This window comes from Hyperoodon ampullatus (assembly GCF_949752795.1).
Source record: "Hyperoodon ampullatus genome assembly, chromosome: 5".
NCBI lineage: Eukaryota > Metazoa > Chordata > Mammalia > Artiodactyla > Ziphiidae > Hyperoodon > Hyperoodon ampullatus.
The window spans coordinates 139,611,689-139,636,004 of NC_136918.1; the positions used below are offsets into that span (position 1 = coordinate 139,611,689).

The 24,316-nt window shown below is 44.4% G+C and overlaps 1 protein-coding gene across 4 annotated transcripts in view; it reads right to left on the bottom strand.

Annotated features, from left to right (window-relative positions):
* Positions 1–756: 756 nt before the first annotated feature.
* Positions 757–24,316, bottom strand: part of ERG (ETS transcription factor ERG) — a gene marked incomplete at its 5' end in the record, with an annotated part of 185,953 nt that continues 162,393 nt past the window's right edge. Inside the window, 7 exons of one of the 4 annotated variants that reach the window (XM_079704834.1) lie at positions 757–2,679; positions 10,254–10,301; positions 10,987–11,043; positions 11,731–11,799; positions 19,839–19,910; positions 22,100–22,180; positions 23,019–23,222. In XM_079704834.1, the coding sequence (XP_079560960.1) occupies positions 2,159–2,679; positions 10,254–10,301; positions 10,987–11,043; positions 11,731–11,799; positions 19,839–19,910; positions 22,100–22,180; positions 23,019–23,222 (1,052 nt within the window). In that variant the 3' untranslated portion in view covers positions 757–2,158. The remainder of the gene's footprint in view (positions 2,680–10,253; positions 10,302–10,986; positions 11,044–11,730; positions 11,800–19,838; positions 19,911–22,099; positions 22,181–23,018; positions 23,223–24,316) is intronic. The other 3 variants (XM_079704836.1, XM_079704835.1, XM_079704837.1) reach the window with 3 other exon arrangements.

Here is a 24,316-nt window from a genome sequence, read left to right on the forward strand (position 1 = left end):
CCCCAAACAGCTAGGAGATGGGCCAATTCAGAAACTGACTCAGGCTCGCCCCCTCTCACACGGCCTTGCATCCCAGCTCTCGAACTGCCTTCACCTTGGCCAAGGCTGGCATCCTTTGTGGCACATAGGAGAGAAAGGATGTCAAGGGGAATTGACTTTGGATCAGAGACATAAACAGTGTCTGATCATCTGTAAGGCTCAGGGTTGGTGAATCCCAAACCAGGGTACCCAGATTATCCTGGTGTGGGAAGGTCAAGGCCACAGTCTACCTGGTGAGAGCCTCTGATGGAGAAGCCAAATGACAAATTTAGAAGCTGTCCCTTGTCTCGTTAAACTGAGACATTGCTGCTATCTGTGATGCTTTATTTACCAACAATACAGTTTACATTGAGAGCAATAGCTTGTTGGCCATTCAATGGATGCTTTACAGCAGGAATTAAGGGTGATTCGTGACTAGGTGTGGGTCTGGAATTTCTCAATTACAACCCCAGCTTTAGAGGCCTCTTTCCATTCTGGGTCTAAATCTGGAGGCTCCCAGGTGAAAGCCTTTGGTCCTTCTGCTCCAGACGGCTCCAGCTGGCAACAAGGCCCCGGAGAGGCCGTCACTGTTTGCGTGCCAGGCGTGCCATTTGCTTGGCTCTCCCTTGCACGAGTTTCTGGACAAAGGAGACTTCTAACACAAAACCCACCCCTTGCAGCACAAGTTTCTAAAAGGCAACTCTAGTCACTAAAAAAGTGCAAATGCAGACTCCTGTGTAAATCGGATTTGCCATGCTAGGCCAAGCTTATTTTATTACATACATTCTGCATTCTAAGAACTAATAACTTCATATTGTAAACATTAAGCATACAGAGTTAAAGTTCAAGGCCACATGAGATCATTGATTGTCCCTTTTGTCGTGTATCTTTGGCTGGCCGAGATCAACTCGTAGTGTATAAATGCATAAGTTATATAATTATTATATAAAAAGGAAAAAAAACAAAAACAAAAAACCATTGACTTGTCTACTTCATTCTGACAAACGCACAGCGTTCGCGACTCAAAAGGAAACCTGGAGCCCGCCTCGCCCCGACGCCTAGGTGATTTCGGATCGCGGTAGCCCAGAAGGCTAGCTCTTCCCTGACCCTGTGGAGAGCAGGGCCCTCACCTACGGATGAGGTCCTGAATGTTTCTTTTAAATATCAGACAATTCCAGTTACAATTTTTCTTTTGATAAACAAACAGAGAGATGCATAATGTTGTTTCTGAATTCTACAACTTGCCCTGCCTCCGGGACGCTGTCTCCTTCCTCGTTAACACTGGATTGGGTACAACACTGACCGTACGAACCTCAAGTCTCTATGACTCAATTCTCTGCAGAACCGACACCGTCCGAAGTCCAATCTTTACTGCTCGAGACGTTTCTTTCCCAGTCCTTGCCTCCTCTTCTGCTTCCTCCTCTCCCGCCTCGTCTGTCTACACCCACACGCTTGCCCTCCAGACACGTGCTCAGTCCCTCCCTTCGGCTCAGAGTTCCTATCGTAAAGGAGTTGGAAGCTTTGGGTTGTCTTCACAGTTGGAGAGAGCTGACCGCTCTCCATCAAATGGAATGAATCTGATTTCGCCCAAAACTGCAAGTGTGATGAGTTCCCTATCAATGTCTATTGATGGGCCACAGTCTCTTTTTTTTTTTTTTTTTCTGTGTTGATATGTTTCTCTTTTTCAATACAGGTAGTTTTTTTTTTTCCTTCAAATGACATTAGAAATGGCATGTTAGGTCCAGACTGTGTTATCTCTATTGCTTGAGTTTAATCCCAGTTTAATGCATGAGCAGGATCCCAAAGGCTACTCTAAGGTTTATACACTTCTTCAGAACATTTTCTTTGGCACTTTGTCCTTATGACTTCATGCTTCTACTTACAATGCCTTTTACAAGGTTGGTCCACAGACGATCTGTCCACGTACATTACATTTGTAGCATCCTCTTTATCTCTGTAGTAATATTTTAGTAATTCCCTCCCACTGAGAGTCTCTGGATCTCTTCCCCCGCTTCCTCCCCCTCAGCCCCAGTCAAGCTTTTGCATTCCTCTTGAGGCACTTCTGATTCATGGTCTCCGATAGAGCTTGTGGCAATTGGTTGGCGGTTGCATGTTGCTGGGAAAGGCCTCTCTCGGGTCTTTAGTAGTAAGTGCCCAGATGCGAAGGCATATGGCTGGCTGGGAGCCTAGTGTTAGGGTAGAGCCCTCCTGTTGGTGAATTCCAGTATGGGTTTGGGGCGGCAAAAAAACTGGACGAGGTCACAGGGAGGGCTGGAGGGTGGGGGGCCACAAAGTTCATCTTCTGCGGGTGGGTGTGATAGGAGCCCATGTAAGGGAGGTCCGAGGGGTACTTGTACAGGGAGGACTCTGGAGGGTGGGGCTGCAGGGCCTGGGCGATCCCGTGGAAGTCAAACTTGTAGGCGTAGCGCTTCCCGTGGACTTTGGTCATGATGTTTTTATCGTAGTAGTAACGGAGGGCCCGGCTGAGTTTATCATAGTTCATATTGGGTTTGCTTTTCCGTTCTCCCCAGCGCCGGGCCACCTCATCTGGATCTGTCATCTTGAACTCCCCGTTGGTGCCTTCCCAGGTGATGCAGTTGGAGTTCGAGCTGTCGGACAGGAGCTCCAGGAGAAACTGCCACAGCTGGATCTGCCCGCTGCCTGATGAGGTGGGAAAAGCAAAGAAAACCCCAGTGAGAACAGGATCTGAGCTAAAGGGGTTCTTTCTTCAACGACAGAAGAGGGGGGCTGTGGCGTCCCACCCAGACTTCCTTTACCAGGCTGTGCGCCCATCCCTCAGCGGCTGGGGTATTGGCTACTCTTGTCCCCCAGCTCCCCCTGCTTGTCTCCAGAGAACTGCCCTTGGCTGAACAGGAGCTGCTTCATCCACCCCCAGGTGGCCCACAGCCTGATGGACTGACACAGGGTAGCAGAGGTCGGCCCCCTTGTCTCGAAGAGGGACCAATTCTGTGATGCTGGTCATGCCCCGAGCTCTGCATGGGATCAGACAAAAGCAGGGTTCCAGCTAAGGTCGCAAGCTTCCTTCACCTTCCCCTGTCTGATCCTGCGTTCTCACTCCCTCTCTCCTGAGAAATACCCTTAATTAATCACTTGCACAAGTATCCTTAGCCCGAGCTCTGTGTCTAAGGAACCTGACCTAAGATGATGATCCTTGGTGACTACCAGGCTGATCTACAGATCCAAGTTCTTCCTGGAATGCAAAGAGTTCCTACAGGTCAGAGTTCAGGTTTGTTCCATCCATTTCTGACTTCCTTAGAACAGCCAAGTCAACTTTGTGTTTTGGGGGTGGAAGGGCTTACTTTTCCTCTTTTGTGAGGCAGAAAGTGCTGTTATGGGGCTGGCAATAATGACTTAATACCATTTATATTGGCTAGGTCAAGTAAAATAATAAAAGTCAGATTTAGGAAATGAACTTCAAAAAGTTTATGGAAAAAAATCGAGAATGGAAGTAAACACCGTTATTTCTAACATAACATTTGGCTGGCATGCAGAAAGCCATTCTGTCAAAACTTTTCCTAGAACAGAATTAACCCACTCAAAATGAGGAAGTTTAGAAAAAAGTTGGCTCTGTTTCAAACCAGATCACCCATTTCCAGTATTTAGGCAAATGCATCTTAACGGAAATCCATGTGTTGTCCCTGCGTTGCAATGCCAATTGTGTTAAGCAGAGTTTCCAAAAGAAAGAACTGTAACAATGAGTGATTGCAAGCCCTCTTGGGGCTTCCAACAGAGTCAATGAGACCTCATTTGACTGGGTGGACACAGAACTCTCTTGATCCCATTGGAGACCTATAGATGTGGCTTTTAGGTTTTATCAAATTCAGAGAAAAATCCAGGCACACCATTCTAGACTCTATGCTACAATACTTTAAGACGATTGATGGCTCCCTAAAAGAGAGAAACATGCAAATATCAACAGTCATACCAGGAGTACCAGAAGAAGTATCAGGAGAGGTGAAGTACCAGGAATATCTGGTCCTGAGTACCAGGAGAAGCTAAGATGCTTTAAGCAGATTTTAGAAGCTTTCAAAATGGATACATGAGGCAGGTCTTTCCTCCCAAACTCCCAAGCACTGCCTTGGGCTTATTACCAAAAAGATTATCTTGTATTATACTATCAATAAATATCAGTAGATATGATAAAATCATTAAAGGAACTGTTGACTATTCAGGGAATTGATGAAATGTAAAACTCAATTATAAATGTGTTTTCTCTAAATCCTCTCCACTAGCTCCCTATATAAATTGTCCAACTCATAAATCTTTGTTTCCATGTTGGCTACATGGAAATGGATATGTTTGTGAATTTATCCATACAATAGCATCATGAGAAAGGTCAGCCTTTTCTGAATTTGTTCTGGAAAATTAGCATTTTCAGTCTAGCAACACATTTGAAATGTATTAACAGCTTGTAGTTCATCGCAATGGAAGGCTTTGCTTTTTCGGGACCACATATTCAAACTGTTCTCAATAAAGTTTTCTTGCCCCTTTCATTAATATGCATTTAAAAAATACAAAGAATAGTTTGAGAAAACCATATGGTTTTAGTAACCAAAGGATTACTACTTGAAAAAACATTCCATATATGACCTGGGAATAGGGAAAAACATAGATTTTTGATTTAACAGTGTAACATATGTTTCAAAATAAACACATAGAGTTGTTTGAAAATAAATATTCACTGTCAACCTCCTCCCATACAGAGAACAATCCCACAGGTTTTGTATAAATACACAGATCTTCCTCAACAGTCAAACTTATACTTGGTATCTATTCAAACCTTGGCATTGCCTCTTGGGAATCTGTCCCTCACCCACTTCCTTTATAAACACGTATAGGAGAGACCCAGTGTACAAAAGTGTTTTCCCATCTCTCCTGTTTCTGAAGAACTAGTAAGTCAGGCAACTAAATTCATGGCTAGAAACTCAAAGTTCAAAGGACGGATGAGGAATTTCTCCCTAGACGATTTTACCCATCAGCCCTTGTACACAAGGTTCGGGCCTCTGAGCATTTCAAGAGTCTATGAAATAAGACACCTGTAAGCAAAACTCATCAGCTTCCGAACCTGAGAACAAAACCATAAATGCAAATCAATTAATGTTTAAGTAGATGTTATAAAATGTAACATTATGTCAAGCTCGTTACTTGTTAAATTTAATATAACAAAATCCACTGCGCTCACAGTCTACAGCGGATTTTCTCGCTGTTCGAGAATCCTCAAGGGGGCACAACGTTTGCTGAGAAGTTATAGTCAGTGGTAAATTAAACGAATTACTTGTGGCCATGAGTTTCGAAAGCAATTTATTAAATTCTTCGTTTACTGTCGAAACAATAACACTTACTGTGCACTGAAGGTGCATTTTAGAATATAGAATAGGGATTCCAGAACACGAATGCCTAAGATTTGGAAGCCTAAGAGTGGCTTGGGTATTCCACTGGCCAAACCAACAAGTAAAAGGAGAAGCTCTTATAAGACCGGACCTTGCACCCAAACAGCCTCCCTACCTGCACCTCAAGAATTACCTTCTTCGGAAAAACTCTTCATATCTATTTTCTCTCTCTATCCTGATAACCTCCTTTAGAACATCAGTAAGGAAGGAGTAGCTACTTTTGTCCTAGTTTTGTCCAAGGTAATTAACTAAAAAGGCAGGATGGGGAGGTGGGGGGACCCAAAGATGTCGGCTGCCCACCTACAGGAGAGTCCAGTGGGGTGAAGAGGCATGGGGCGTGGCTTCAAAGAAGACAGAAGGCAATCCTTTAATTCTGGGGAAGACAGTGGTCTCCGAATGCAATTAAAAGAAAAGAAGAGGGCTTCCCTGGTGGCGCAGTGGTTGAGAGTCCGCCTGCCGATGCAGGGGACACGGGTTCGTGCCCCGGTCCGGGAAGATCCCACATGCCGCGGAGCGGCTGGGCCCGTGAGCCATGGCCGCTGAGCCTGCACGTCCGGAGCCTGTGCTCCGCAACGGGAGACGCCACAACAGTGAGAGGCCCACGTACCGCAAAAAAAAAAAAAAAGAAAAGAAAAGAAAAGAAGAGAAACATACTAGTGAAGAGGTACAGACTGAGCCAAAAAGGGCAAAACATCTCAACGGTTTATAAACCACAGAGAAAAGCACAGCTGGGGGTGAGTCAGCAGCTGTGGGTCAAGTAGGAGGGGTGTCCCCAAGCAGGGCACTCAGCAGCCAGCTGATGGAGGAACACAGCAGTAAATAAAGCAGAGAGGGTCTTTAAAGCAGCAAGCACCACAGTGGCAAACACTTGGGCTACTTTCTACAGTAGCTGGAGGTGCTGCAGAAAAACCCATGTGCACAGCCTGGACCCCCCAGCGCATCGGGATCAAGGCAGCAGGCATGTGTCTCAGACGGAAGGCTTTGTCTGTGGCTCAGACAGGGCTAGTTGCGGGGGTGGGAGGGGCAGGGCAGTATGGTGGCTGGAAGCACCCGTTTGGAGTTGGCACTGTTGCAGATGAATCCTGGTTCTGCTCACCTGGCTCTCTGTGCCTCAGTGTCCTCGTCTGCAAAATGCAGGTGGTGGTAATACCATCAAGATGGTGGTACTATCCTGTAGGGTCACTATGAGGGTGAATTCAGTACATGAGTGCTCTTATCATGATTTGTTTGAGCTGGAAACCAGGGCTTAAAGAAAGGTACATCCCTTGCCTAGAGCCAGGAGATGCCAAAGGAAGACAGCCACCTTCCCCCCCAAAACCCCATGCTGGCCGGCCAAAACCTGGGAATGGTGGTATTCGCAGGGCTGGCCAGCATCACTAAACGCTGACTGGTACCCAGGCATCATTCTGAACATTTTCCATGTGTTTATTTAATTCCCCTCCCCCCAGAATCATGTGATACGCCATTGTAGGGATGAGGAATTAGATCCCAAAGAGGTAGTGACTTATCTTGCCCAAGGTCAGCAAGGGTTGGAACGCAGATTCTAGGCCTTGGTGCTGAATCACTGCACAAAAACACCACTCTTGGGCCTGGTTTCTGCACATACCTCTGCAATCTCCTCCAGTCCTTCCCTGGGCCTGGAGCTTGGTGGGCTTCCAGTAGAAGACTGGACACTCCCACCTCCTAACCAATGGCAAAACATCCCTAAAGCTGGTCTCTGGTTCTGCAGGAAGCAGGTTACACTTCCATGCCCACCATTAGAGACTATCCAGTGAGCACGGAGGGAGCTACTAAACTCTTGCTCCCAAGAAAGCTCTTTCATGGAAAGGCAATTTCTGTTCATCACAGAAGCCACATTAAATGGTCAACCATTCTGATGGGATATAAAGGGGCTATGTCGCTAATATCTGATCCAGGACATAATAATTCAGGGACACACTCTTCTCAGCAGAAGAAATACGGTCCAAAGTGCACCCCAAATGTATATTTTGGATGGAGATGTTGCGATGCTGTTATCATCTTGTGCATTCATACTATATGATGTCATCTTTCCACTTAAAATGGTTTAAAAAACATTTGCATTGTGAAAAGAGGAGAGGCAGCAGTTTAAAGTGGTGAAGGATTTATTTATCAGAGACTGGGAAACTAGAATCAAACAGGAAGAAGCATTCTCATTAATAGAATGATAAGACATTCTGGTTTTAGGGGGAAAGGCCACATGAAAGCAACTGACACACAGCCTAAGGATAGATGGAGAGAAGGCCTAATTCATGATAAACTAAGTAAAAGAAATCTTTATCTTTTTTTTTTTTTTTTTTTTTTTTTTGCGGTACGCAGGCCTCTCAGTGCTGTGGCCTCTCCCGTTGCGGAGCACAGGCTCTGGACGCGCAGGCTCAGCGGCCATGGCTCACGGGCCCAGCCGCTCCGTGGCATGTGGGATCTTCCCGGACCGGGGCATGAACCCGTGTCCCCTGCATCGGCAGGCGGACTCCCAACCACTGCACCACCAGGGAAGCCCAGAAATCTTTATCTTTGAGTCAAAAGTTGAATGTTGCCACTTTCCCCAGGCCCAATGGGCACAGTCTCAGTGAGATAAAGTGCAGTCTTTGCTTACGATGCCAGTGCTGTGGACCTCTTAGGGACCAAGGCATTTTCCCAGGCCAGTGATGGGTCTGCAGTCTCCTCCTTGCTCGGTCCCAGGTCCCTCTACACCCCGTGGGCAACCCCAGGCTGCTGGGCACAGCGTGAATAGACACTAAGCCCTCTGCTTAGGGGCCGGCGACTCTCTCTGGCCCCAAGCCACCAACCAAGCTACACCTTTGAGCTGCAACAACATGGGCACAGACTCATATTTCACTTCACCAATCTGTGCGGGTGAAAGGGTCGGTTTGGTTTTGTTTGGTGCAGCTTGCCATGTTCCTCCTCTTCCTCTCTGACCTCAGCCTCATCCCAAGCATTGAAACAGTTGTTAAACGGAGTGGAAATCCTTTCTTTCTATTCTCTTGGTCCTCATTCTCCAAGACCTCCCTCTTCCAGGCTCACTCAGTGGCAGTGGAGAGCCAGAAAATAACAATAAAAGCAGATTTTGGAGACAGAGAGTCAAGGTTCAAACCTGGCCTCCCTTCTTACGGGCTGTGTGACCCAGGAGGAGTTACCTAATTTGTCTGGACCTCTGATTCCTTTCCCATAGGACGAAGATAATGACCTCCCAGGGCTGTTCTGAGACAGGCATTTGCCCAGGCGTGATATGGGGGAGGGGTGGGGGGGAAGCTATTGAATTGTTATTTCACATTATTGTATTAACTTTCCCAGCGTGTTCCAGCTTCCGTCCTGTTCCCCTTTCTAATCTATCCTGAACACTGCTGCCAGCTCAGTCTTCCTGAAGCCTGACTAATAATAAGCATCTCAAAACATAGTAATCGTTTTTATGTGAATGGTTATAAAGGCAGTTGCAAATAGAAAGCTGAGCGTAGGCAGGAAGACGGACCAAGACCCCGGAGACGTGGCCACCGGGTAGATGCTGGGGTGAACCTGTGTCCATTTCTCCACTGGAATGGAAGCTCCTTGAGGGTCAAGGATGGTATCTTGTTACTCCTTGCATTAGTTTATTCAACCAATAATTATTTAGCACCCGGTTTAGACCCAAGGAGTAGATCAATAAACAAAACAGACATTTCTCACTTCTAAGCTGCTTAAAAAATATTTGCTGAATTAGTTAACATTAATCAAAATTTAATGTCAAAGATGTGGATGCCAAATAATAAGGATATTTTATGTTTTCAGAAGTATAGATTCCCTGTGGGGATGTACACTGATTGAACCGAAATTTTCCCATTTCTAACCCCATTTTGGCCTCAATGTTTAGAAAATATACATTCCAGCTTGTATTTGCAATACTCCTATGACATCTTGGCATCTGAATTTGCTGTTGAGAATATGCAGCATATGCTGTGAATTTCTGAAGTGGATGCCAGCACAGCTGGTTCTGATCTGAATACAAACAAATCAAACAATTTGGTTGGCACTGAAGCGTGATGACAGGTGACAATCCTTGGCAAGGGATAGGTTACAAATGGGCCAATGAAGAATCTGTACTTTCTCCTGGCATCTGAGTTCAGAAATAGACCATTCATTGAAGATGATCCTAAATTTGAAGTCTTGTGGTTGTCATTATGGTTCCTTTTTTTTTAAGATATTATTTTATCCGCTAGTGTGATGGGTTGAATTGTGGCCCTCCCCCCAAATTCATATGTTGCATTTGCCCAGTACCTCAGAATGTGACGCTACTTGGAAATAGGGTCTTTAGAGAAGTAATCAAGTTAAAGTAGTATCATTTGAGTGGGCTCTAATCCAATATGACTGGTGTCCTTAGAAAAAGGGAAATTTGGACACAGAGACACATATAGAGGTAAAGAGATACAGGCAGAAGATGGCCAGCTATACGCCAAGGAGAGAGGTCTGGAACAGATCCTTCTTTCAAGGCCCACAGAGGGAAATAACCCTGACCACTTGATTTTGGACTTCTGTCCTCTAGAACTGTAGGAGACAATAAATGTCGATGTCTAAACCCCCAGTCTGTGGTACCTTGTTAGAGCAGCCCTAGGAAACAGATACAGTTTGGATTAGGTAATGATGCTCTTTGCTGAAGCTAAATCTTAATGTATAACCCAACCCATTTTTTTCCACTTAGGTAAATAGTCCAGTGAGACCTACAACTTCAATTTGTTCAGTGGAAGGGATTTCTTGTCTACACAAGTTCAGTTTCAAAATAGCTACTGGCCAAAAGATAACTTTGTAAGAGCAAAATCATCAGCAGTATCTTACCTGGATTTGCAAGGCGGCTACTTGTGGGTCCAAGAATCTGATAAGGATCTATAGCAAAAAGAAAAGAAGTCAGATCCCAAAGACATAGTTGTGAGCAGGTAGGATGTAGCTCCAGGAATAATGCTGACCCGCTGGTGTTTCCAGATTTCAGAGTTGAAAATGTCCCCCACGCCAAAGTCCCCCAGCACCACTTCCTGTATTAGAAAAGATGTCACATGGGTCTGAATGATGTTTCTCAGTAAAGGTCTCCTAGCTGGTGGCCGAGCTCAGATTTGGCCCACGGTTCCCAACACCTAGCCCAGCGCCCTCTCCATCCCAGGATTTAAACAGGGCAGATGTATTCTGCCCAGGGCCGTGTGGGCCGTGCTGCTCAGCACACTGGCAGCAGCACCCTTCCACTGTGTTTCCTCACTGGACTTGGCACACACGCTGATGTTGCTGTATGTGACCTGGAAGGTGAAAATCAAAGAACTGCTAGGCCGCAAAGAAGCTGCCTGTGTGCACGCAGCATGTTTTTTTCCATATTTATTGCATGGGTTTTGGAAATGTTTTAGCAAAATCTCAAGTCATTCCCAGTGGAGTAGACTGATAATTTAGTCCCTGTTTCACATATGGAGCAGTCCTAAAGAAGACAAAGGAACATTAGTTTAACTTAGAAAGTGACACATTTTAGAAAGATGCTGCTAAACCTGTTTCTTCTTTTATGGCCACCAAGATACTCTGTGAAACATACCTAGCTGAGGACGCTGGTCTTCAGTTTTGGGCACTGTGGAAGGAGATGGCTGAGCAGCTGAAAATCCAAAAAAACAAAGAGACAATTAGTTATAACTTGTATTTGGCTACTAGACTTTGATGCTGTTGTATCATCATTCCATCACTGACCTTAGTTATTAACATAATAGCCTTACTCTTATAGTAAGAAACATGGTAAGAAAAAAATTTCCTTTCTAATGAAACCAAATGTAAATGTGGTAACAAAACGAGGGCACTTTATTTTAAAAATTTATTTTTACCCCACTTTTTGCAAAACTAAAAAAAATCTGAGATGGTTTACAAAACAGATTAAAATGAATCAACTCTAAAATAAAAAGATAAAGGGAAACCACCAGGAAAATATAAAGTAAGGAATACTATAAACATGGCCAAGATTAGGAAATCACCCAGTATTTAATCTGTACTCAAGCATCCTATGAGACATGCATTTGTCCAGAAATGCATTACATCATTCATTACATCATTCATTTCTTTTTGTTATAGAGATATATCACATCATTCATTTCTTCTTGTTATAGAAATAGGTATAAGGCCAATAGAGGAAGAATCATTGCATTTAAAGGTCAGTTGCGCTTTGTTGCCAAAGGGACAAATGTATGTTGAAAAAGCATAGTTTGGCTACAGAAATGATCAGTTACTGCATCAAGAGTTATCCACTGCCTTGTGATGTGAGGATTCAAGGCAGTGGGAACCAACACTGTACCTTTCGACTGGGGGGTGGGGTGGCCGTGACTGGTCCAGGCTGATCTCCTGGGTGGTTCGTAAGGTAAATCTGTAAAGATAAATAAATTGACTAAAAGATCAATAATGTAACTTGATAACAGCTATTTTGTGTGTTCTTTTTGTTTTGTGTTTATTAGAATAAATATTGTGCAAGAAAACCCAGTTATCCAAAGTAATATTCAACCTGGATTCCACGAGATTTGGGTTTTATTTACAAATGATAACTTTGTATCTTTTATTGATCTAACAGTTCCACCCATTAATCTGAAAACTCCCATGGATGGACTCTCTAGGAGCTGGCTGACTCTTCTAAGGTAATTTCCTGCAATCCTAGGTCAAGACCATATCAAAAGTTTCTTATAATCTAATCTGTCCTGCTTCCAGCTGGAATTGACATAAGTCCATCACCCCTTTATTATCTTCATGACCTGTCTGAAACACAGCCTACAACGCTGATGAATCAACCAATTCCTACCTGAGGTCTGACACTAAATCCACCCAATGACATTCACGTTCCTTCCTTTTCTTCTTCCTTGGAAACAAGCACTGCCTTCTCTTATTTGCCAGCTGCCTCTCTCAGCCACCCCTCATTTTCCCTCATCCACTTATATTAAATCAGTCTTAAGGGTCTAGTTATTTTTCTTTTAATTAATTTTTATTGGAGTATGGTTGCTTTACAATGTTGTGTTAGCCTCCACTGCACAAGAGAAGGAATCATCCATACACATACAGATAATCCCTCCCTTTTGGACTTCCCTCCCATTTAGCTGGGTGTAGTTATTTTTCTACGCACATGTCTACTCTTTCTCCTTCTCTAAATGAATTTAGAATTTCTCTAAAATGAACCGTAAGACTGAAATAGTACTGCCCCCGCAAAACATTGGCAATGGCCGTAGAGCTGAAGTATATGCCAATGATTTTTTTTTGTATTTATAATGTATTGCTACTTGTCCCATAAAACTTCATCACACTTTGCATATGCAAATTCATATGCAAATTTAATAATTATACTTCTGCATCCTCAGTGCAAGTTCTATGAATGATTATGACTCTATGTCATTTCAAGTTTCCTTTAAAAATATTTTCCAGAAATGTTATTATGCATGCTCTTACTAACCGTGCCTACATAAAGCTGGGGAGTGGGGTGGCCAGCTACACGGAACTTTATTACAGAACCATTTCAAAACTATGACTTCTTGGATGGATGGGTCTCAGTCCAATGCCATGTGTCATTCTGGGCCAGCTGAAAGCCATAGCCAGGTACTTCAGCAGGTGTTCTGCTGCCAGTCACCTGGAGATGGCTATAAAATCTCACTTGGAGAGATTTTAAACTTTGTTTAAAATTGGCAGTTTGGTGGGTCAGTCTTGAACAAGCTTGTTGACTGTGTTGCAGAAGACATGTCTCTTCCTAGTTTCATATCCCAGAGAGAATAGCAATGAAATGCAACGTGAAATCCAATGCAGAATTGCCTTAATTTATTTGGTCTGTTTGGCTACAAGCATCTCGACTAGTGTGGTCTGTGAAATCCTACCCTCCAGGGTTTTGGTTGAGTTCGATAATTTTTCTTTTGAAACTCTGCTATTGCTCACCACTCCCTCTCCACTGGCATTTCTGTATTTTTGGACTGTAAGCATTTCCCACCCAGTTCCTCAGATTCTCACTTTTCTGGTGTTGAGGTTACACGTGGGAATTAAATCTGCAGTCGCTATCAATTTACAACTAAATTTCAACTTAAGTCGCTGGGAGCATTTGCACACAGATTCTCATCTAGTTGCATTTTGTCTAGAAAATGGTTAGGCAGAGTTTCAATTTGAGAATTGTCTCGGAAAGAAAAATCTACTAGCAGGGCAACTGTAACAGCATCTCCCCTACTTTAGGAGCAGACAGCCATATCAACATGGGGCTTCTGTCTACCAAATGAAAAAGCAAGAGAATCCAGAAATATGTTCTAGGTCCTTGTTTCTCCACAGACCAGCAGTATCGGCAATGTCTGGGAGCTCGTTAGAAATGCAGAACCTCACTCTAGATCTATTGAATCAGAATCTGCATTTTACCAGATTTTGGTAAAAAAAAAGAAATAGAGCTATCACATGATCCTGCAATCACACTCCTGGGCATATATCTGAAGAAAACCATAATTAGAAAAGATACAGGCACCCCACTGTTCATTGCAGCACTGTTTACAATAGCCAAGACATGGAAGCAACCTAAATGTCCATCAACAGAGGAATGGATAAAGAAGATGTGGTACATACACACAATGGAATATTACTCAGACATAAAAAAGAATGAAATAATGCCATTTGCAGCAACATGGCTGGACCTAGAGATGATCATACTAAGTGAAGTAAGGCAGACAGAGAAAGACAAATATCATATGATATCACTTATATGTGGAATCTAAAAAAAACCGATACAAATGAGCTTATATACAAAACAGAAAACAAAAAAAAGATACAAATGAGCTTATATACAAAACAGAAAACAAAAAAAAAGATACAAATGAGCTTATATATAAAACAGACACAGAAAACAAACTTATGGTTACTAAAAGGGGGGAGGGATAAATTAGGAGTTTGGGATTAACATATACTCACTACTATAAATAAAATAGATAACCAACAAGGACCTACTGTATAGCACGGGGAACTATACTCAATATTTTGTAATAACCTAAGAGAAAAGAATCTGAAAAAGAAAAAATATATATACATATATATATATATACACAGTTTTATATGTATATATAAAACGGAATCATTTTGCTGTACATCTGAAACTAACATGATATTGTAAAACAACTATACTTCAATTAAAAAAAAGAATCTGTATTTTAACAAGGTCCCATTTGACTTGGGTGTACACTGAAGTTTGAGAAAGCCTGTTGTAGACAATTTCCACTATTCTTTTCTAAAAATCTGTGTTCCTACAGATAAGGATTTCAGAAATGCTATCTGAGTGTGTTAATACAAATAAATGTGCAGAAGAGTTCTAGATTGAATGCTCTTACCTGAAATATTAGAAATGGAATTAATAGCAAGTGTCAGTAGTTAGTCTGCTACTACTTTAAACATAAAGAGATTGCCCATGAAATGTGACTGGAAGAAATTAAACACCAAACTACTAATAGGAAAATATTTTGAAACTCTTAATTCATAAAGTCCTTCTCAGAGTGTGTAACCGTGTCTCATCCTCCCTTGAAAATCAGTCAGGACCTAAACAACTCCAAGTCTGATTTTTTGCCAAGAACTGGAGATGTTTATATGAACAATGATTAATGTGTTCGTGAACATATTGCCATGGGAGATAAGTGGGCTTTTGTTTGTGTTCATGAAATTCTGCTCCAGTGTTCTCTTATCAGCTACTGATCACATGCCATGGGCACCAAGCCCCCCTCCTGCGGGATGTGACATTGGGGAATGTTGAACTAAGCCTTGCTGAGATGGGAGACAATCATCTCAGTGACCTTGTCAGCAGCTACAACACCTCAAAGCAGAGTCAGTTTTGAGCAGTTCTGCTTTCTGGCTCCTTCAAAAATTATTACTTTGTGTACATTTGCTATTTGCCCCTTATGGAGAGTAGATCATAAGACTTCTAGTAAGAACACAGTATACATTTCATTTTTGGTGGTCATTTCAATCCACTCTCCATTTCTCTTCAACTTTAATCTTCAAGGTCATTAACTCATACACTTGGCAGAAGGTCCTGTGTCACGGATGGCTGCTTTCTGGCATGGGTTCTGCTATTTTTTTTCCTGTAACAGACTGTGTTTTAAAACTGAACTTTATAAAAGCCATTTCATAGGCAGCTGAGGGTCACCAAAGAAGGATGCTATATGCCATGATCTAGACCAAAAACCATGAAAACTACAAACAGGGAGTTTGACTGATGTTGGCTTCCTCCACCCCAGCACCTCTGTTTGTTTCCTGGGAGTCAAGATCAGTTCCTGATTCTGAATGAGACTCCTTCCCCCAACCACTCCCTTCCCTAGACATCAATGATGTAAGCAAGCATCCTTGCGGCCCTTCCTGCAGGATTACACTCTCCTTTCATCAAGATTCCTGAACAGCCCACTAGCCCTCCTGACATCCACCCACCACTTAATTTTTTTAAAGGACCAGAACTTGGATCATGGGAGAGCTCATCCTCATTCTGGGAATCCATGCCACATTTACAAAGTAACTCTGGAGGTCCCTGGTTGCACTGGATGTGAAAGGTTGAATTTTGCCAGCTCTCAATGAACTTAGATGCTAATGGCAAAGACAAAGACCGAGAGCTATTGACCTAAACCAATCTATAAACCCCTATTTAATGCAAGGAACTTTCAGGGTCAAGCCTACTAACATGACTAAATCACTCTCTCCTGTTTTCCTCTAGCTCTCCCTAGGGTCTTCTCAACTCCTCTGTCAAAGACATGGAGATTTGGGGGCATTTTGCCTTCCCTTTTCAACTAGGTGTACAGATGTACAGATCTGTGGTTAGAGCATAGTTAGGGCAAAGCCAAGAATGCATCTTCAGCCATTTGCTGTGATACAGGCTTTACTTAACTGAGGAGACAGTGCATTGGCTGCATCATCTTGCTATGACTGGAGATGCTGAATGGCACTGAGCTGCAAACTCCAAAGGAGGAATCATTTCAGATTACGAGAAACCCTTGAGGAGCACCAGCTGAAAAGGCTACACTTGCAGACCCAAGTCTCCAGTCTCCTTCGATAAAATCCTCGATGCGTGTCATGGTGCGTGGATTACCATGGTGATGGAGGAGGGAAGGGTGGGCTTACAGGTCGTCCTGGGCACACACCAGAGCTTTCACATACACTGCTCCTAGGATGCCAGGCAGGGTTCACAGTATGAGGTCAAAAACCAGCTTGCAAGTTTCTCTGAGTCAGACCTGTCTCTGTTTATGCCACTTGACGCCTCAAGGGGCCAAGGGCCCCAAAAAACCATGTGTTCAGCAAAGAAGGAGGGTGTTTACAGGGGAGATGGGGAAAGGGCTTCTGGTCATAATAACTTACTACCCAAGAAACACATGCGACACCATGAAATTCGATCATTTAAAAAAGAACGTAAATGGATCTGCCTATGTGCTAGCACTTTCTAAGAGGAGAGGAGAGACTCACCTAAATGCTAATTCAACAAAGGGATCGTGAAAGAGGGTGCATTTTGAATCAGGAAAATTTGGATAAAATTAACAGGAACAAGCACAGGCAGAGAGGGGATGAGGCATGAACCAAAGAGTATATTGTCCATCATGTGTTATCCTGTAAGGTCACTGAACAGTCCCGGACAATTGTTGGGGGGCGGGGAACTGAAATGACCCAGTAATTGGACAGGGCAGGCAGTAAGGGGACTCTGGAATAAATGAACTTTTTGGGAAGCCGGGCCATGACAAGAAGAAAAGGTACAGGGGGGTGGTTACTTGAGGAGGAAGGAAAGGAAGGAAGTGGGGAGGGAACACTGGGAAGTTGGACTCAGCAGAATGACACAGGTGGGAGGAAGGAGTCCTCTGTCTCCGTGGATGTGGGATTAGAGCAATGGATGGACACAGCAAACCAAGAGTGCAGGGGAACGGGAACTCGGGTCTCTGTCCCCAAGGACCCAAGGACCTCTCCCAAGGAAAGTCAGCAACCAGCTCTTCCAAAAGCAGTCAGATACCCACCAACCAAAGGGACACGGTCAGATTCCCAGTGACCCCCTCCCCCAATGATGTGCAAGACCCATCCCCCCGACCCATCACAAACTTCTCCAACGGCACCGTTCTAAGCTTTCACACTCACAAGACCATTCCTGCAAGGTTGATCACTGGTCCACCGAAGGTATACAAACAAATCTATTCTCCAAGTTCGAATCCCTCAGTCTGGCTGACAGCAAACCGTTCTCTGGCTCATTCACTCTGATTTTCAATTCTTTGTAGCTCAGACATTAATATTTGTATCTCCTTTCAGAATCACAGCAGCAATCACCAAAACACGTATTTTGGTACAAATCAAGTCTCTTCCAAGTCACACTCGAATGACAGACCCAAGAAAAGAGAATTATCAGGGCTTTGCTAGGCGAATTAGTGTTTGCCACCCTTGTCTCCCCCTGGGCTGAAGCACAGAGGGGTGTCCCAGCCACAGTCCTCCCGGCCCCTCTCCTCTCTGACACCTGGATGCGCCATATCTTCCAAATCCACCATATTCTCAAATAGGGAGCAAAGGCGCTCCAGGACCCATTGTTCCGTCTATGAAGCAACAGGCAGCCGGCTGGCTGCTCCGACCATCATGTTGAACGAACTCGTGTGGCCACACAGCCCTGACACCAGCTCACAATCCCTGGCTTTTGCAACTCAGAGGCATCCATGAAATTGCTTCAAACAAACAAACAAATAAGCAACCCATGGCCAAATGTTTCACAATAGCTTTGATTTTTGTGAGTATGTATGGAAACTTCTTTAAAACACTCACAAAATCACTGTGATCTTCCTACACGTCCCATGTCCTCCCAAGGGACCATTTACCGGCGGTAAACTCAGGAATGTCTAGAGCTAGCGTGACACATGTACTTTCATTGTCCTTTCTCAGTACACACGGCGGGTTTCTTTAGGGTCAATCTAGTTCACTCCAGACCCTGGGTCTTGTCCACGATCAAATGGCCTGGGTCAGAGGTAACTAAGCACTATCGCCAAGCCTTTCCACTATGCTTCCCAGGAGGAACGGTGGCAGACTATGAGGTTAGAGGACAGAAAATCGCCAGCCTGAAGTCGCAGTACCAGGGCTGTGTCGGGGTGAGAAAAACTCCGAGAAGCATCTTCACCCGGGCTATTTAGCTCACCGGCCCCCCTGTCTTTTTCACTGGGAAGAAACAGCAGCGCCAAGCTTAGTGCCTGGGACCAGTTCCAACTAGGACTTGGGCAGCCTGGACACGTGACAGATGTCCAAGAGCAACAGCTTGGGTCTAAGAAGACGTGACTTAGATCCACGCGTAAAGAGGGAAAAGCCGTCCCACAGCCCTACTCACGATTCCTCAGCTGTGAGGCTGGCATGTGTCATCCAGCTCATGGGGTTGTACATCCCAGTGAGGGGACAGGTGTTTGAGCCATGCTTGCCCAGTGTTACCCCCTCCTTCTCCACCTGGCAACACCTAATCCTCCTCTGGCATATGGTCCTTCCTTTGCAACGCTTCCTTCCCCCTTACAAGGAGGGATGAATTCCTTTCCCTTCCTGTTTCCACAGCTTCTGTCGTTAAGAGGTGTTGCCTCTACTATAAAATCAGTGCTTTAGGTGAAACATCCATATCTGTCTCTCCGGCTCTAGGTACCTAGCCCGTAAGGTTAAATGTATATGTGTGTGAGTCTGTTTCTGGCTCTAGGTGGCTTGACATCTAGAAACATCTAGAGCTTTAGGCTGTGTGCCTGTGGGCTTGTTCTCTGCTGCAGCCCCGTGGCTGGCACTCAGGAGGCTCCACGGGCAACTGTGGAATGAACAGGCCAGCCTTCTGAAGGCAGGAAGCTTTCTAAAGTCTGGTTCATCTTTAGATTCCCAGAATCTAACATCGTGCTTGGGACTAATAGACACCTGATAAATAGTGATTCTTTTCGTGAATGACGTGTAAATTAATAACCTAATTAAATCATCGGGAAAGACATAAAGTAAGACTCAGGTGTAAATATGATTGATTACATGCTTCTGCCCTGAAAGACTGGCTCTCCTGACAGCTGGGAACCAGCCACTAGTGTTAGGGGAATGCCTCCTGCTCTGTGCTGTGCCTTGAGGATGGATAGATTACACTTATGTCCTTCTGTAAACTCGAAACCGGATGGATTCCTTATCGCCAGGCATCCAGGATGCCTTCTTGGTCCATCTGTTTTTGAGAGCAGCTAGTGAAGGGTCTGACCTGCTTATAATCCCGCAGTTCAGGGACTGTTCGTGTGATCTCTGGATGGAACGGTCTGATTCTAGGCGCCAGATCCACAGAGGCAGAATAAGACTGTTTAGAGGTCCGATCCAAGATCAGCTGTCTTTGTGTCTCGTGACGTAGGTCACGGATCTCACAGGACATCCTGGGATGTCTCTCAATAAAGAGATTACACAGGGGTGTTTTCGTACCTGGCCTAGTTGTAATTCTTTGCGTAGCTTCAGGATATACTGAAGTATTTGGGAAAATAAAAGCTGCACCCCCTGCAGACAAAAGGAAAGACAAAACATGTGAAGGTCTTTTGCTGTGGTTGTTGATCTGATCTCAGCAACAGCGCCTCATCTACTTTGCCCCGTGACAACCAAGGGAGGTGGCCTACTAGAACCTGCCATGCCAGACTTTGGGAGAAGGGACTAGCACACGGGTCGGAAACAGATGCTGAAGATGGAAGAGATGTGACTCTCTCTGTGCCCCACTTGGCATAAGGCGTCTTGTGTTTTGATTTTACAGCTTCCTCCTGAAGCCCATCCGTCAGGCTGCCCATCCCCCTGCAAGCTCATTTTATTAAACAATTCTATGGTGGATGTTTTAATTTTCAAATTGTGTAAAACCCATAAAACATTTTACAGAGCCCTTGGAAAGTAGCACCAAAGAAAGATAAATATTTTTCCAAAGAATATATGGATCTTTTAAAAAATTAATCCGTATCTCTGTTCAGATGCACATCTTCCCTTTCTCTCTCTCAATCAATTCTCAAATTGTTAGTGGAAATAATTCTCTTTTCACATGTCAGTCTGTTGGGAATTTGTTGTCCTGCTTTTCAATTGCTTCTTTGTTTAGCAATAGCAAAAATAATGAAGTCAGAGCTTTCCTGACACTTTCATCCTCTGCTAAAAATTTTTTAAATGACTAAGAAATTATCAGAAAGTGTGTGTATCTCCAAGGCATTTCCTAAGGGAGGGGAATTACTTTGTCTAAGGTGCTTGCTATTTCTGGCCACAAGGTCATTAATAGGCTGATTGTGTAACCTACATTGAAAAAGTGTATTATTGACTCAAAGCCATTTTTTTTTTTTTTTTTTTTTTTTTTTTGCGGTACGTGGGCCTCTCACTGCTGTGGCCTCTCCTGCTGTGGAGCACAGGCTCCGGACGCGCAGGCTCAGCGGCCATGGCTCATGGGCCCAGCCGCTCTGCGGCATGTGGGATCTTCCCAGACCGGGGCACAAACCCGCGTCCCCTGCATCGGCAGGCGGACTCTCAACCACTGCGCCACCAGGGAAGCCCCTCAAAGCCATTTTCTTTTTAAATTTCAGATTAAAAGCACAACACTCTGGCTACTGGAGATCAACTAGCAAATCCCTTTGTAATACTCAAGCCTGGACTCACTCACATCATACATTTAAAAATAACATGGCAAGTGTTTGGAAAATAGCTGTATTCCTATGTGAGGGCTGATCATGAATTGGCTGGCAGGCCCATGAGGGGTTACTTAAGTCTTTCCAACACTAGATGGTTTTCTCCCTAGCCTGGTGGTGGCAGAGGGTCCCTGCAGGCTGATAACAGTGGGGTGAGCAGCCTGCGGCCATGCTTCTGTAAGTGTCTCCATCACCAGGGAGGAAATGGGTGTGACCAGGACCACATTCATCCACAGAAAGCCCAGCCTCTACTCTCAGCCTTTACTAGGAGGGGAGGGAGGAGGGTTAGCCAGGAAAAAGCATCACGTTAAACTCTATCAGGCTCAGGCAAAAAATAAAATAAAATAAAATAGATAAATAAATAAAATGTAGAATCAATGGTTAGACACAGAATAGCAGGTATTTAGTTAGTCACTAATTTCAAATCTTCCAAAGTCTTAACACAGTTTCCCTCACAACAAAAGCTCCCCAAAACTAACCGACACTCCCTCCTACTGCCTTTTGCAAATGTACAAAGACTGTGCAAGAAGATTCAAGTCAAGTTGAATGGCCTAAAACTTTACCAAAAAGGGAAAAGTAAAACTCCTGCTTGTCCTAGTAAACATTCTTTTAAGAATAAAAATTTTTAAAGGAAAAAAAGAAGAAAGGAGCATGCTAAGGGCCCCTTTATATGGAACATGCTTTTAGTTTCTACAGTCAGCACAGAGCGTATCTGAGGACTAATAGCAGCAGACTGTAATCCAGCAAATGTGAGCTAAGGCTACGGCTGAAGGCTAATTCTGCACATCTTCTGGTTGAAAGAGATCCTTTGACTGGCAAGGGAAGCGGGGGAGTGTTCAGAGACCAAAGAGTGCCTCCTGCCTTGAGGCTGTGGTACCGCCAACACAGAGCCTCAACCTACCAAGGACCCCTCAACCATCCACCTCTGACTTCTGCCTTCCTGATGCACTGACTGTCCCACGTTCTACCTGGAAAGCATGCAATCTGTTAACAAAACCCTACACTTGTCCTGGGGGGAAGGGGTGGGGCCAGCATTACCTGTGTTTCTAGCATGCATTAACCGTGGAGAGTTTTGTAAGGCTTTATCAACATCATCTGAAGTCAAATGTGGAAGAGGTGCTACAAAACAAAACAAAAAGCAACATCCAAATGAAAAAAGAGAGAGAATTACCTTCCTTGAAAAAAAAAAAAAAAGAAGAAAAAGAAGGAAAACATTCACCCCACTCCCCACCCTGTTATCATGGGCTGCTTGGAAATCTCTCCATGGCCCTGCTACTGGTTAGCATGTTAAAACCTAGATGGGGATCCATACTGAGTTCAGGGAAGAAGTGGTTGGGATGCCAAGCAAAGCATTTACACCAAAGAGTTCACACCACCCACTGTCACACTATCTCTACTATCTCCTTCTGATCATGCTTGACATTTGAAATGTTAAAGCATGCAGCAGACTCTGTGGATTCATGCCTCTCATTGCCAAGACGCCATTCCCATTGTGACAGGCTAAGCCACATCTCAAGATACCAAGTGAAAATGTTCCTCATTGTGTGTTCCAGTGGGATACCAAGGGCAGCTTCGTTTGGCTTTAGGGAAGATAAACTCCACAATTCCCATCAAGTAGGAGCCTTTCCATAATGTTTCTATTTCTATTTGGGCATCATGGAGGTGAAATAATGTGTGACCCTATAAAGCTCTGTTTCCCTGTGGCATGTGATCTTCTTGGTTGGGGGACCCTGGAGGAGGCAGCTGAATGCTAGTTGACTTTGCCGCTTCTGGTAAACGTGCTGACTACTTCTCACTACGCAATCACCTAAGTCATCACTTGTAAGCATTCTCTCAGATACTAACGGGAATCGGGTGAGGGCAGCAAGATGCTGTCGGCAACTGGGCTGAACCCTCGCATCTTACGTGAACAAGGACCTCTCCATAGTGCTCTGTGTGGGAGCGGGGACCGCCTTACTCTCTCTGAGGTAGTGGAGATGCGATAGAAGGATGTCAGCGTTGTAGCTCGGGGTGAGCCTCTGAAAGTCATCTTTGGTCATCTTGCACAGCTCCTTCCCATCAATATTCTGGAACAATAAGATGTCGACGTCCGGAAGGCCATATTCTTTCACTGCCCACTCCAGCCACTGCCGGACATGGTCCGTGCTCCATAGCATAGGATCTGAAAGGGGATGGAAGCGTACTTGGTCAACGCCTGAAGACAAATTTCTGGGGTAGAGCCATATCCCAGGTGGGATCTCCCACCAGCCAGAGCTTTCCAGAGCATCCTCTCCCACTCTTCCAGAAGCACAGCCTCAACAGGCTCAGGGACCAGTCCGAGGAGAATGTCTGAGGAAGACCAACTGACTCACAGTCAGAGACCACTGTCTTTAAAGTGAATTGTTCTGGAAGTTTAGGATTATTCACACCACCTGCCCTTTTGTTGCTCATATAATCTAAAGTTTCCTGTAGGGATGGGATTTTCTTTTTATTAGTTTCTTTTCATTTTTATTTATTCATTTATTCATATAAAAATATGTGTATGTGTGTATATATATATGAATCACTTTGCTGTATACCTGAAACTAACACAACATTGTAAATCAACTATACTTCAATTTTTAAAAAATGGGAAAAAATGAATACAAATAAATGAAAACTTTTTTCCTCAGAAAACTACTGCTATCTTTATATGAAATAAGAGCAACACATATCAGGAAGATGTTAATTACAGATTACCAAAAAAAAAAAATTTCCATACGGTATTTGTCTGAAATACTGAAAAATACGGACCACAGAATTGAAGATGATGTGTAGGTCAACCAGAACCCTAGCACTTCCCAGGAGTTAGTGTTTCTAAGAGAGAGCCGTCAGTTACACGCTTTTCCTGCAGAGAACTTGGTTTTGCAACTAACTCACACCTGCAGGAGGCAAGCTGGCTGGGGGGCTTTCACATTCCACAGCTGGGGTACAAACGCCCCACAGGATGCAGGCAGTGTCATCACGCTCTGCTGCCACATATGGGAGGGGACCCCTGTATGACCAGGAGAGCAAGTCTCTGGGGGAAAAGGAGCAGATGATCCCCAACGGAAACACAAGTTGGGACCACCTCACACACAAACAGCCTGGGTGGAGGGGTGCCCAGGGTGCCTCGCCAGCAGACGGGTCTCCTCCCTGGGGTCCCTGAGCACAGAGAGACACCTGGGCAAAGGACTAGGAGCCCAGAGTCCTGATCCCAGGGTCTCTCGACGCTGCAGCCTCCAGAGGCTGCTTCTC